Source organism: Sus scrofa, chromosome 2 (assembly GCF_054392235.1).
Source record: "Sus scrofa isolate SSC_HxYL_T2T_F1_AM1 chromosome 2, Sscrofa_HxYL_maternal_Yorkshire_Landrace_v2.0, whole genome shotgun sequence".
Lineage (NCBI taxonomy): Eukaryota > Metazoa > Chordata > Mammalia > Artiodactyla > Suidae > Sus > Sus scrofa.
The window spans coordinates 88,833,094-88,848,631 of record NC_139384.1 but is presented as its reverse complement, the minus strand read 5'-3'; the positions used below and the strand labels follow the sequence as shown (position 1 = coordinate 88,848,631).

Sequence of the window (15,538 nt, the reverse complement as noted above, 5' to 3'; positions counted from 1 at the left end):
AATTATATCAATACTCCGAATATTCAAATTTGACCATATATAGATTGACCACATAAATATATATATTATGACCACACGTGCGGCATGTGGAACTTCTCTGGCCAGGGATCGAACCCATGCTGCAGTTGTGACCTGTGCCACAGTTGCAACAAAGTTGGATCCTTAACCCACTGCGCCACACTGGAGCTTCCCAAATATTCAACTTTGTACTGCATGTTTTTGAAAACTTAGATTCAGAAATTCACATATTATTTTCAGTAAGAGATTTAACAGAAATGTTTTGCTTTTCAATTTAAAGACATTTGTGAATATTGATTGAAATGACGACACTCCAACATCTACCCATGTTCATGTTAAATCTGTAATCAGAGATGGTGATGTAGAAATACAGTCAATTGTCACTTAAAAACACACAAAAATTAGACATGCTATACACTTCTCTTTTAAAATGTATTTGTATTATTTTCACCAATCAAAACACACATAATATATTTTATTATAAAACATTAGGCAATGTTACTTTTGAGATATGCAATTTGAAAGGTCACACCTGTGTTTACTACCAGTATGAAACACCGGAGGAGTTACATTAGAAATCAGCCAGATGAACTCATACATCATTACCACGACTTTTACGGCATCAAAGCTGGGTTAAACCAGTATCTCATTCAGTGTTTCAACTATGGACTCTGGGTGTCAGTAAGGGGCCTTGCCGAGGGTTTTCTCCTTTCAGCACTGTGGCTCTGAACTTCATGTCTCAAAGATAAGCACAGAGCCCTGTTTCCACAGCTGATCAACACTGAGCAGGATGTGTTTCTAGAATGCTCTCCTACTCTGACAGACTCTGTCTGCTCTCTGGAACCTGCACTTGAAATCAAGACCCAACACTGGGGAGGCAGTCATTTCCGTTTTGACTGAAAACTAAGTCAACAAACAAAACAAACCTAGTCCAAATTCCAGGCTAATAATAAATTACCTGGTTTATAAAAATATGTGTCCAAAATAGTTACTTCCAGGGTTGTGTACAATATAAATTACAAAAATAAAATAGAAAAGATGAAAAATTGAGCAAATTTTTCAGTTCTTTATCCAACATCAGCATTTATCCATGGAGAGCAGTTTAAAACCATCTGCATTGCACCAGGACCCTGGCACATCTTGGCTCAGGTGGGAGGACCCTGAAGTGGGGTGAGGTATTTCTGTGGAGCTCTGCTGACTGCAGCCCTGTGGCCTGTCCTAGCACACTGCACTCACTGCTCTCTGAAGGAAGGTGGTCTTGGCAGGAAAGCCATCCACACCACCAAGGACTCCATCCGCGAACACACAGAGGAATGGGTGAGCAGAAAGCCTTATCTGTGCGGCATCTAGCTCCTCTTAAGAATGGGGCCTGGCTAAATGTACAGTCACCCAGGCTAACTGGGACCTCGATGTGCCCTCAGCATCCCTGTGCTGCATATACACAATCCTAGGACAAATAATGCATTTTTAAAACTCTCCCCTTTCTTTGTTTTTCTTTTTAAAGATAGATTCAGTAAAGTCTTTTTAAAGAATGTATATTAGAGAGGAGGCCACTTGAAGATGTGTATGTATGTATAATGATAGCTATCTTCACTATTCCATCAGGCCTCCAAAACCAAAATAATCTCAAGCCATGTAACTGGTGTTTCTGCCTCAACCAAGTTATTATTTTCATCTTATAGCTGAATGTGTCTAAACCTCACAATATAAAACTATCTATTATTTCAATATTAATTTTGTTCATCAAGGGTTCCAGTTTCCAGTGATAAGACCGATCAATAAGATACAATTGATGCAGAGAATCATATATTTTAGATAATATTTATAATAAACTTTCTTATCAAAGTTCCTCCTCAGAACACATTCTATAGAATGTGAACAATGGTGACCCAATAGCTTCCAAAATAATTAAACACAAGATATGAATCTGTAATAGAATGAGCTCAAGGGAAAAGCATTATGAGCACAGGTAGCCAAAATGTGACCATCGTAACTCCATTTCTGCAATGACACTTCAATACTCAGTATTTCAGTGAGTTTTGAATAGTTTCCATATTGAAAGTCTGAAAGTATCAATTTCAGGTGAGCAGTTTTAAGTCAGAAAATATTCAATAGTTAATCATTACTCTTTAGGGCATTTCCTCCATATCCTTCAGATGGGTTTTCCCAGAACATTCATGGATTTCCCTTAGGAAAAGGAAATGCCGCCATAAAGTGGAAAACAACCACAAACAGGCATTCTGAATTGGCGTGCTTCCTCAAACAGACCAAAGGGGGATTTGTGTGGTTTCTTTCAGAAAAGAAAGAAAATCGAGTAAGCATGCGGTGTTGGAAGAGGGAAACTCTGCCTTGTGAAATCACGGATCTTACCTTGAGCGATGGAAGGTAAGAGAGGACCCAGTCCAGGCTCAGGCAAAGCATGCACTTAGTAAGTGGCTGCAATCATCTTTAGTGATCACTTCGTAAAATTTTTCTCTACCAGCAGTTGATGGGTTCAAGAATGTGTATGCCATCATATTGAGATGGGGTGTTAGGTGACTAATAAAGAAGGCGAAGTTCTAGTATAGCATTTTAAATTAAATATGAAGTTCAGAAGACAAAGAAAAAAGAGATAGGGTACATAGGAATTAAAGGTATATGATATTTTAAGCAGCACAAAACAAAACTTAAAACTTTATCATGCAGTAAAGCTGAATGTACAGTCACCCAGACTAAGACAATTTAGAGAAAACAAAGTGTCCTGGTTTTAGCAGTGGTAATTCTCAGCCCAAATGTGACAAATTTAGGAAAAGTTATATTTTTTAATTTATTTAACAGATTTACTTATATTCCTTCTGAAATATGAAAGAAAATAACTCATACCCTAAAGGAAGGTAAGATACAATAATATGATGGCAGCCAATTAATATACATAAATCTATTTTTTCTGGACAGACACCAAATTACTTAAAAGGATTAAGAGACAATTCTAGAAGCAGCACTACCTAGAAGATTATTTGGCTTTTAAATACTGTTTTTCAAAGTGCTAGAGGGCAAGTCCAAGCAGGCATTTGCGGTCACATGCATATAAGTCCCAACAATTACTGAAGATGAGAAATTGTCACTACTATTACCATACAACTTAAAAAAAAAATCTATTCTAATTGCTCACCTGAAATGACCTTGAACAAAATCTCTAGAAGTGTGGTTTGCACTTTTTTTTTTCTTCAGACATAATCTGCTTCATTTTATAATCTAAGCAAGGCAAGCCTAGTACAACTGAGTAGGGGCAAGGCATCGTGTTTCTTACATGCAGAACATGGAGTTTTTCTATTTGGTTCCATCAACTCCCAGGCATTTCAGGCCCACGGAAGCAAGAGTTCCTTCACTGATGACAAGCTTGCTATTTCTAACTTATCATCGACAACCTTCAAGGGGTCCCGTTGAGGCATCCAGACTGCTGTCTGTGTCTGAGGCCAGGGTCTGCTCAGTGGACATGGATGAAATGTCATTGATAGATGACGACTGAGAAGGAGTGGCGTTGCTACTTACTGCTGCATCTGTGCTAAGAAAACCAAATATAATAAAATCTGAGGCACGACATTGTTGCAAATCCAGGCAGTGAGACTTCAGGCCATTTCTCAGCTTTTTCCTTTTGTAGCTTCCTGTACTAACTATTAGTATAAACAAGAAATTAGTTGACTGTACATTTTGAACCTTTCCTGGAGTCTTTCTTTAGGCTCAAAATCCCAAATATTCCTGTCTTCCCTTGCAACATTTCTTTTCTTCCCAATGGCTAGTCATCATATATGTACTTGTGTATAATCATGTTAACTGCTTAGAAAATATCTGCTGGTTTTAAAAAGATATTTTTTAAAAAACTGCTGAATTTATCCTAAAACTAAAAAAAAAATCTCAAAAAGTTTAATCCCAAATAGGATTCAAGTGTCATCAGACATTTCAATTATAATCATAAACAGTCCAAGGAAAAAAGTATCAACCTTTGCAGAATTCTTTTACAATAAAAATACCTTCCAAAATAAGAACTGCATACAAACAAAAAAAGGAAAAAAATTATAAAGAACACTGTTCATTTTATTTTTGCTTTTTAAATTCCCAAAGGCAAATGAAACCATCCCATTTCTTACTATCTATATTTTAGTCTGGTTTTAGCAAAAATAAAACATCCAGACTCTCAGAGGTCAGTCTTAAATTTGTGCTTTGTTAACAAAAAGCACCTAAATTCACATTATATTCATATACTCTCTAGACACTCGACACACATGTCATGAATAAGAAGTGCAATTTGTATTTATGTGTGTCTATGTGTGCGCACATTTCCCGGTAGGAGTGGAATAATAAAATAAATATAAAGAGTTTTGTTTAAGGTCAAACTCTACAAGACACAAGTTAACACCACATATATTATGTCTCTAGTAATCACACAATTATCTAACGGTTAGAATTCTACCACTAAGTAGATCAAGTAGAAAGATGGGAGAATTATATGAACGATCTTCTCGAAAGAAAAGTAAATTCCATTTTATCTAGATTCACGTTGATATTCTTTTTAACTGGTTAGGACCAGTACAAAGAGGGTCATACACATTGAAAAAGCTTTAAGAAGCTCCCTTGTGGTGCAATGGGTTAAGGATCTGGTGTTGTCACTGAAGCGGCTCAGGCTGCTGCTGTGGTGTGGGTTTGATCCTTGGCCTGGGAACTTCCACATGTCATGGGCATGCCCCCACCCTCCAAAGAGGGTTTAAATTCAATTTCCTTATAAACAAAACTGACAACAGTGTTACAAAGATGAACAAGCATGTTCTTAACACAGTTCACTGCCTGGCCCATCAGTAAAATATTCACTGCCATCACTGGGACAAACCAAAAAGGGGAAGACTATTTCACAGAAAAAATTTTCAAACCCAATATTGGTCAAGCTGGCACTTAACACACTGCTTCTTATAAAAACTAAATAGGGAAAGAAAAATAATATACAATCAAACTATTAAAGCAATCACTAACCTGAAGGTTGATCTTTTACAACACCATTCTTGTTTCTTTCTTCCCAATCCATTACTTCTTTGTAAATTAGCTCTTAAAATAGAAATGCAAGTTAAAACAGCTTCACCAGTTTCCTTGCATCTCTAAATCCTGCTTCCAAATCACACAGAACCACTCCAAGGGCACCGCGATGTATTAGACAAGTAATTTAGTAATATAGTTTACCTAGACTAAAACATTGATATTTGATCCATTACATCTTTTCAACCAACTGTTAAGCCAAAATGTAGGGTGGTTCTGGATCCACAAGGGGGGTTTACAAAGAGAAGCAAGCGTGGGGGCTGGGGACAGGGGAGAAAAGAGAGGGAGGGAAAGTATGAGCAAAGTGGCTCAAACAGGACAGTTTAGAGTATCAGATGTTCTCACACCTGTCTGCACATGTTTTTCTCCATCATTACTTGTGGTTCTCCAAACGTAACCCCTTCAAGGACGGCTGTGGCTCTTTCCTGGGATGTGGAAGCCGGTGGCAAAAATATCCGGGAGTATTCCAACTGAAGGTTGACATCCTGCTTGGGTCATTAGCACCAAGACCTGGCCCCACGCAATGGTCTGTAGGCTCCAGTGCTAGGACACCTCAGGCCAGTCAATGAGGCAGGAACACAGCCCCACCCATCAGCAGACACACTACCTAAAGACTTTCTGAGCTCACAGCCACCTCTAGACACACCCCTTGACATGGCCCTGCCTACCTAAGGGCCAAGACCCAACTCCACCCACTAGTGGGCAGGTACCAGCCCCTCCCACCAAGAAGTCTGCACAAGCCTCTAAATCAGCCTCATTCCCCAGGCGGCAGACACAAGAAGCACAAACGATACAATCCTACAGACTGTGGAAGTGAGTCCACAAACACAGGTCGGAACTTGCCCGGGGACCAGCTGGTCCCAGTCCTTAGGTGATGAGAGGGGAATGCACTGCTGGCATACACAGGACATCTCCAACAGAAAGCCACTTCTCCAAGGTCAAGAAACATAACTAACTTACCATACACAAAAAAATAAATAAATACAAATAGAACTTTAAACAAAATGAGATGACAGAGGAATATGTTCCAGATGAAGGAACAAGATTAAACCCCAGATTAACAACTAAGTGATGTGGAGATAGGCAATCTACCAAAGAGTAATGACTGTAAAGATGATCCAAGAACTCGAGAAAAGAATGAAGGCACAGAGCAAGAAATGTTTTTAACAAAGAGCTGGAAAATATAAACAACCATGGAGTCCTCTTGTGGCACAGTAGGTTAAGGATCCAGCAGTGTCATTGCACTGGTAGGGTCACTGCTATGTCATGGGTTTCATCCCTGGCCTGGGAAGTTTGACATGCCATGGGCATGGCCAAAAACAAGAAAAAAGAAAATATAAAGACCAACCAAACAGAGTTGAAGAATATAATAACTGGAATGAAATACACACTAGGAGGAATCAGTAGCAGAATAAATGGGGTGGAAGAACAGATAGGCAAGCTGGAAGACAGAGGTCAAAATCACTGCTGCAGAACAGAATAAGAAAAAATGAATGAAAAGAAATGCAGACAGTTTAAGAGACAATGGGACAATGTCAAACACAACAAATTCACATTATAGGGGTCTCAGAAGGACAAGATAGAAAGAGGGCCTGAGGCGAATTCTACCAAACATTTAGAGAAGAGCTAATACCTATCCTTCTGAAACTATTCCAAAAAACTGCAGAGGAAGGGATACTCCCAAACTCATGCTATAAGGTGATATCATCACCCTGCTATAATGTGATATCATCACCCTGATATCAAAACCAGACAAAGATACCACAAAAAAGAAAACTGCAGGCCAATTTCACTGATGAACATAGATACAAAAATCCTCAACAAAATACTAGCAAACTGCATCCAACAATACATTAAAAGGATTGCACATCATGATCAAGTGGGATTTATCCCAGGGATGCAAGGGTTCTTCAATATCCGCAAATCCATCAGTGTGATACACCACATTAACAAACTGAAGAATAAAAAACATATGATCCTCTCAATAGACGCAGAAAAAGCCTTTGACAAAATCCAACACCCATTTCTGATAAAAACCCTTCAGAAAGTGGGCATAACGGGAACAACGTAATAAAGGCCATATATGACAAACCCACAGCGAACATCATTCTCAATGGTGAAAAGGTGAAAGAATTCCTGCTGAGATCAGGAACAAGACAAGGATGTCCGCTCTCACCACTACTCTTCAACATAGCTGTGGAAGTCCTAGCAACAGCAATCAGAGAAGTAAAAGAGATAAAAGGAATCCAAATTGGAAAGGAAGAAGAAAAACTATCACTATTTGCAGATGACATGATACTATACCTAGAAAATCCTAAAGACTCTACCAGAAAACTGGTAGAGCTCATCTATGAATTTGGCAAAGTCACAGGATACAAAATTAATACACAGAAATCCATGGCATTTCTATACACTAACAATGAAAGATCAGAAAGAGAAATTAGGGAAGCAATCCCATTTACCATCGCATCCAAAAGAATAAAATACCTAGGAGTACACCTACCCAAAGAGACAAAAGACCTGTACTCTGAAAACTATAAGCCACTGATGAAAGAAATCAAAGATGACACAAATAGATGGAAAGACATACCATGCTCTTGGACTGGAAGAGTTAATATTATCCAAATGACTATACTACCCAAGGCAATCTACAGATTCAATGAAATCCCTATCAAATTACCAAGGACATTTTTCACAGAACTTGAACAAAATATTTTAAAGTTTGTTCAGAAGCACAAAAGACCCAGAATAGCCAAAGACATCCTGAAAAAGAAAAACGGACCTGGAGGAATCAGGCTCCTGGACTTCAGACTATACTACAAAGCAACAATCATCAAAACCATATGCCAGTGGCACAAAGACAGAAATAGAGATCTGTGGAACAGGATAGAAAGCCCAGAATTAAACCCTCACACCCACAGCCAACTCATCTATGACAAAGGAGGCAAGAATATACAATGGAGAAAGGACAGCTTGATCAATAAGTGGTGCTGGGAAAACTAGACAGTCACATGGAAAAGAATGAAATTAGAACACTCCCTAACACCATACACAAAAATAAATGCCAAATGGATTAAAGACCTAGATATAAGACCAGACACTATAAAACTCTTAAGAGAAAAACATAGGCCAAACACTCTCCAACATAAACAGCAACATCTTCTCAGATCCACCTCTCAGAGTATTAACAACAAAAACAAAAATAAACAAATGGGACTTAATTAAACTTAAAAGTTTCTGCACAGCAAAGGAAACCCTAAACAAAACGAAAAGGCAACCCACCGAATGGGAGAAAATCTTTGCAAATGAACCGACTGACAAGGGATTAATCTTCAAAATTTATAAACACTTTCTGTAGCTCAATACCAAAAAAACAAACAACCCCATCAAAAAATGGGCACAAGATCTAAACAGACAATTCTCCAAAGAAGACATACAGATGGCCAAAAAACACATGAAAAGATGTTCAACATCATTCATTATTAGAGAAATGCAAATTAAATCCACCATGAAGTACCCCCTTACACCAGCCAGAATGGCCATCATCATAAAGTCTATAAACAGTAAGTGCTGGAGAGGGTGTGGAGAAAAAGGAACTCTATTACACTGTTGGTGGGATTGTAAATTGGTGCAACCACCGTGGAAAATAGTATGGAGATTCCTCAGAAAACTAAAAATAGAACTATCATTTGATCCAGCAGTCCCACTCCTGGGCATCTATCCAGAGAAAACCATGACTCGAAGAGACACATGTACTCCAATGTTCATTTGCAGCACTATTTGCAATAGCTAAGACATGGAAACAACCTAAATGTCCACCGACAGAGGAGTAGATCAAGAAGATGTGGTACATATACACAATGGAATATTATTCAGCCATTAAAAAGAACGAAATACCAGCATTTTTTGCAACATGGATGGACCTAGAAATTATCATGCTAAGTGAAGTCAATCATACAGTGGAGACACCAACATCAAATGCTTTCACTGACATGTGGAATCTGAAAAAAGGACAGAATGAACTTCTTTGCAGAACAGATACTGACTCACAGACTTTGAAAAACTGTGGTTTCCAAAGGAGACAGTTCGGGAGGTGGAGGATGCGCTGGGGGGGGTGAGGGGATGCGCTGGGGTTGTGGGATGGAAATCCTATAAAATTGGATTGTGACGGTCACTGTACAACTATAAATGTAATAAATTCATTGAGTAATAAAAAAAAAGAAAGAAAGAGGGCCTGAGAACATATTTGAAGAGATAACAGCTGAAAAATTCCCTAAGATAGGAAAGGAAATAATCCCCCAAATTTAGGAAGCACAGAGTCCCATACAGCATGAACTCAAGGAGGTTATGCCATGACACACGGTAAGCAAACTGACATAAATTAAAGATAAAGAGAAAATATCAAAAGCCATGAAGGAAAAGCAGCAAATAACATACAAAGGAACTCCCTAAGGTTATCAGCTGACTTTTCAGCAGAAACTCAGAAGGCCATAAGGCCATAAGGGAGTAGCAGGATATATTTAAAGTGATGAAAGAGAAACCTACAACCAAGAATATCCTGCAAGGCTCTCTTTCAGATTCAATGGAGAAATCAACAGCAAAAGCAAAAAGTAAAAGAATTCAGCACTACCAAATGTAACTCCTCCAGATTGGCCAGAAATTAATCCAATTACCTAAGCTTTTTCTTGGCTTCAACGTGTTTTCCTCAATTTTCATTTGTAAGAAAAACTAATTACCTGTCACATAAGCTATTAGGGGCACCCTAAAATTTTGGTATTCATGAAATAAAATTAGCACATTGCAAGTGCTAAGGCCTATGGGTCAGCATGTCACCCTGGTTGGTGGCTGGGTGCATGCCCTGCTGAGTAGGTCACTGCTATTCCGACATCCCACCGACATCCCAGGGAGGGGCCCTTGGGCAGGACACATTACCACATTTAAAATGCATTGACCATAGTTCTCAATTACTACTGATTCTACTTTTTAATGAAAAACTTTAAGTTCAGCCTCTTTATTACTGATTTAGTTTGTTTTGTGTTGTTTGGTTAATCTTATAGCAGTAATAATAACTATTTGCATAGTTTTGATCTGCAATTTTCCCCAAACTCTCATTTTAAAATACCCATGTAACTATATGGCTTACAAATACAACAGAAGTTCATATGACCCCAGAGGGGTCTCCCATGTCTGCTTTACAGGGGCCTGTGAATTGGGGTTATTCAAGAATTTGCAACATATTATCAAGTGTGATAAAATTACTGAGTTTAGTTTACAAAGTAAGATTTGATAATGTAACACTGTGTGAAAAAGCCTTTATTTTCCTCTTTTGAAGCAAATGGTATGCAGTTCATACATGTTCCTCTCTAATTCTGTTATCTTCTAGCTCTTTTTCTACTGGAAGTGGGACGAGAGAGAATAAACAGGCTGCGGGGTGTTTTGCCCCTGCTTCCAGAAAGGCTATTGTCAAAAAGTGAAAAGTTGCCCCTTTTCAGGAAATGTAATGGGCACATATCTGTACAAAACTTTCCTTGGAAAAGACAAATGCACCCGCACGTTCACTGCAGCACTATTCACAATAGCCAAGACATGGAAACAACCCAAATATCCATCGACATATGATTGGATTAGGAAGATGTGGTATATATACACAATGGAATACTACTCAGCCATAAAAAAGAACAAAATAATGCCATTTGCAGCAACATGGATAGAACTAGAGACTCTCATACTGAGTGAAGTAAGTCAGAAAAAGAAAGACAAATACCATATGATATCACTGATATCTGGAGTCTAATACATGGCACAAATGAACCTTTCCACAGAAAAGAAAATCATGGACTTGGAGAATAGACTTGTGGTTGCCAAGGGGGAGGGAGTGGGATGGATTGCGAGCTTGGAGTTAATAGATGCAGACTATTGCCTTTGGAATGGATTAGCAATGAGATCCTGCTGTATATCACTGGGAACTATGTCTAGTCACTTATGATGGAGCATGATAATGTGAGAAAAACGAATGTATACATGTATGTGTAACTGGGTCACCATGCTGTGCAATAGAAAATTGACAGAACACTATAAACCAACTATAATGGAAAAAATAAATATAATTATATATATATTAAAAAAAGATCTACGCAATAAGCAATAAGAAGTGATAAAATTAAAAAAAAAAAGAAAGGTTATTAGAAATGTCGTAAGGATCAAAATAAGTCCTGTCTTTACCTTTCCATTCTTCAATGGCATGTTCTCTTTCTTCCAACTGGGCATCATAAATCTGAGGTGGTGGCTAAAAATTAAATTACAGGTAAAGTCAGTAGTTAATAATGAGGCATGAAGAAAAAGAATCACCTGTAAGACTTCTAAAATATTTATAATATGGATATAATTTCATTCAGCACATGGCTTATTAATGATTTCTTCATAAGTATGCTATTTAATCAGTTTCAGAATCAAAATAAAGGGGAAAAAAAACCCAAAATAGTTATTATGGTCTTTTTAATAATCATGCTCTAAAGACATCTGCTCAAATGTAATTATAAAATTAGTAATCACAGGTCACTTCCTAGGAATCTACCCTGGACAAGGTACTATGCTTAGGAAATAAAGAAACTGCAAAACATTTCGGGTTTACATTTCTTATGTTAGAACTCCCAAACTCAATCTACAATTCATAAATGGACTGTTCCAAAAATTTTCTTAAAATCACATGTTTATAAATCAGATTCTTTTCATATAAACCAATGTTTAAAATGGTGCTTAAATGCATAGGTCAAGATATAAAACTGTGTTCTACTAATGGCACAAAATGGGCATGCTGCTATGTGGTTATTTCACTTCCAAGACCATCTATACCAGTGCTGCTATAGAAAAATGTACATGAGCACTAACTCAGAAGTGGTACTCCCCTAGCAGGTACCTCTGGGGAAGGATTAATAACCTTGTGATTTTCAACAAGTTTCTTAGCCTGATTGGATGCCTAAACAAGAGAATGTAAGCAAAGCCCAAAGCACACTGCCAGGTACATAAACGGATGCCTAATAGCAATGATATTATGATCACGCATCAGCATCGGCATAATGAAGACAGTTATATCACCACAGCATAAGCACATTCACTCCTGAGGTACTCTGAGTAGAACCCTAGTATTAAAAGAGTCCCAGAAGGAGTTGTGGCCCATATAACATGGCCTTGTTATAATCAGGAGTCCTTTTAAATCTAGGACTTGCTATCTTTAGGAAGCCATTCCAAACTCACAGACAGAAGATCCAAGGAAATGTATGCTCTGCTCTACACATAAGTCTTTTCAAAATAGATGCTTACCGCTTCTGCTTCAGCAGGGTCATACCAAACAGTAATATAAGGGTGACGCAAAGCTTCATCTACAGAGATTCGTTTGTCAGGATCTATCACTAACATTTTTGATAATAATTCTCTGGCTTGACTTGCTAGGGTGAAAACAAATATTAGATTAATAAACTAATGCTGTTGATCTGAAAAATCACATAATAAAGAACTAAATATGATAGCACAGAAAGAACAAAAATATATTTTGATAGGTTCAAGATTACATTAGGAGTTCCCGTCGTGGCGCAGAGGGAAAGAATCTGACTAGGAACCATGAGGTTTCAGGTTTGATCCCTGGCTTCGCTCAGTGGGTTAAGGATCCGGCGTTGCCATGAGCTGTGGTGTAAGTCGCAGATGTGGCTCAAATCTGGTGTTGCTATGGCTGTGACGTAGGCTGGAAGCTACAGCTCTGATTAGCCCCCTAGCCTGGGAACCTCCATATGCCGTGGGTGCAGCCCTAAAAAGACAAAAGACAAAAAGAAAAAAAAAAAAAGATTACATTAGAGCCTTTTTCTTGAAGAGTAAGTCAAACAGCCACTTCCACTATAAACCAGGCTTTCGAATGTACTTTCAGTCTCTGAATCTGGAAGGGGAGAAGGACACAGGGCCCAAGGCTGAGAAGCCATGGGCCAGGTAGGGTGCAGGAGCTGAGCTAAGGGTGGCACTGCCAAGAATGTAGGCATGAAGCACAGGTGATATTTTCTTTTTTTTTTTTTTTTTTTTGTCTTTTTGCTATTTCTTGGGCCGCTCCCGCGGCATATGGAGGTTCCCAGGCTAGGGGTCCAATCGGAGCTGTAGTCTCCAGCCTACGCCAGAGCCACAGCAACGCGGGATCCGAGCTGCGTCTGCAACCTACACCATAGCTCACGGCAACGCCGGATCGTTAACCCACTGAGCAAGGGCAGGGACCGAACCCGCAACCTCATGGTTCCTAGTCGGATTCCTTAACCACTGCGCCACGACGGGAACTCCCAGGTGATATTTTCTTGATGCTACATCAAAATGAAATTAGAAGAGACCACATAATGATTTCATATTTGCACAATATAAAACACTTCACAGATGCCTCTGCCTTGCCAATCTGTATACAATGTTGGCGACATACACTTAAAAAAAGAATTAGAGATTAGCAATTAGGAAGAAACCCAACAAGTTCAATAACTTGGTTAAATACAAGACTCACCCAGGTTTCAGCGATTAAAGTTTACATGTACAGGCAAAGGAGAAATAGGGCTTTTCTAAAACAGGCACAGTTTACCTTGATATGGAGAGAAACAAATCTATTCTTTCCCCTTCGAACACATTTTAGTGATGGGCACAGGAGAAAGGGAGGAGGAACCTTTTCAAATTGAACTATAATATGGCTTCTGACTCTTCAATGGGGTTAGAATCTTTATTCAAGTATTCTTTAAACCTGAAAACTGAATTCCAACTGCTGTAATTAACATAAGAATTTCAAACTGATGTAAATATTTTAATTTTGACCTAAGTTAAGTCACTTTATTAAGGACAAAACTTCTAAGTCATTATGCTTTCTTTCTGAAATGCCTTTCATTCTAGCCTTCATTCAGCCCTAAATGACTTTGAGGTCTTCAACTATTTTGTCTCCCAGTGTCCACAGGTTTTAGAATGCAAACATGAAAAATGAAAGTTTCACTCAGATTATGAAAACAAGTCTAAGAAAAGATCATATCTTACTTTTAATTTTGTCTCGTTCAGATTCTGATGGGAATATCCAATCTGGAAAGAGTTCTTCAAATTTGATTCCTGGATACTTTGGTCTGTTTTCTACATAATTCCTCACAGTCGGCTGAAGTTTCTTCATGAACTCTGCAGATGGTGTTCCTAGCTGCTCAATAACTTTATTCCACTGATCAATATCTAAGGAGTCTCTTGAGGAAAATACAACTGAAATGCCTTATATTCATATCACATAAAGTAGCATCATTCAAAGAAAAAACTCAAGTTATATTTATACTTAACAAATAATTAACCAGGCCATCCCTTTGGATCAGCAGAAGCACTTGGAAATAATATTCAAATCAGGTTTGGATTTTCAAGTTAAGACTATTTTTAAAAATTCTGAATCTTCATAAACTATGATTACAGTTTATTAAATCAACACAATGAAGTTTATATGCTTTTCCATTCTAGATCAAAATTAGGTTATATAATTGAAATTAGATAATAATCACATATGCAAACTGAATTCAGTTCTCATAATAAAGCTACATCAGCTCTAAAGCTCCTTAAACTAGAAAGACCTAAGTGACTGCTCAGTTTACAGCCGGGATGGGGTGCATGAGGGAGGGGGCAGGAGCTAGGACTCTGGACTTTCTGAGCCCTCACCACATCCTTTCCCACTGTAGCTGGGCTTACATGGAGCAGTGACAGCTTTGAGAGGTCATTCTGTTTTACTTGGCACTGACTCCCAACATCACATCACCAAGGAGTATGTTTTACTTCCTTTCGAAGTACCTGACCTGGGTTTCAGACTTCACTGGGCATTAGACACTCATCAGGTGTCGGGCAGTCTTCCCTGGGTCTCATTTTCCTATTTGAAAAATGCAGATAATACCAGCTTTGCCTCTTTCACTGGGGGCTTGGATAGCTAGCAAGATGAATGTGGAAAGTGATTCTAAAACCATAAAAATTATCCAAGAGAATGCAAGCCAGAGGAATCAAACAAAGAGCATCTGAAAAAAAGTGACTAATTGAGGTATGTCTTAGAAAAAATGAAATTACATCATTATGAAAGATTCTAGGGAACAACACATGTTCTTCAAAGGACAAAGCAGGAGGTCCTCTCACCTCTCACAATGTCTTTGTTCTTGCTGGTACACGTCACCATTTTGCTCTCCACTGGGGCCCTCCATTATCAGTCAAACATGATATCTTTTTCTCCCATCTTAAAACAACAGCCACCTTTTTTTGCTGAACATCCGTAGCTTGGCTATCATTCCCATTTGCAGCAAAACAGTTGTCTATACTAGTATCTCTAATTCCCAGTCTCTCATCCTCTCTTAAACATCCTCTCACAGGGGTCAAGTCTCAGGCCTCATCTTTTTGACAGTGTCAATGAGCCTCCCTCAGTTAACCTGCTTCCTGGCCT

General features: G+C 38.5%; 1 protein-coding gene across 17 annotated transcripts in view; it reads right to left on the bottom strand.

The window, feature by feature from the left end:
- Nucleotides 1-436: 436 nt before the first annotated feature.
- The window catches only part of MAPK9 (mitogen-activated protein kinase 9), a 60,637-nt gene continuing 45,535 nt past the window's right edge, over nt 437-15,538 (bottom strand). For 12 of the 17 annotated variants that reach the window (XM_005661444.4, XM_005661441.4, XM_005661439.4 and 9 more), the window contains 5 exons: nt 14,125-14,307; nt 12,403-12,527; nt 11,305-11,368; nt 5,023-5,094; nt 437-3,557 (listed from right to left, as the gene is read on the bottom strand). In XM_005661444.4, coding sequence (XP_005661501.1) covers nt 3,415-3,557; nt 5,023-5,094; nt 11,305-11,368; nt 12,403-12,527; nt 14,125-14,307 — 587 coding nt within the window. In that variant the 3' untranslated portion in view covers nt 437-3,414. Of the gene's footprint in view, nt 3,563-5,022; nt 5,095-11,304; nt 11,369-12,402; nt 12,528-14,124; nt 14,308-15,538 lie in introns of all 17 variants that reach the window. The other 5 variants (XM_085013608.1, XM_003354171.6, XM_085013613.1 and 2 more) reach the window with 1 other exon arrangement.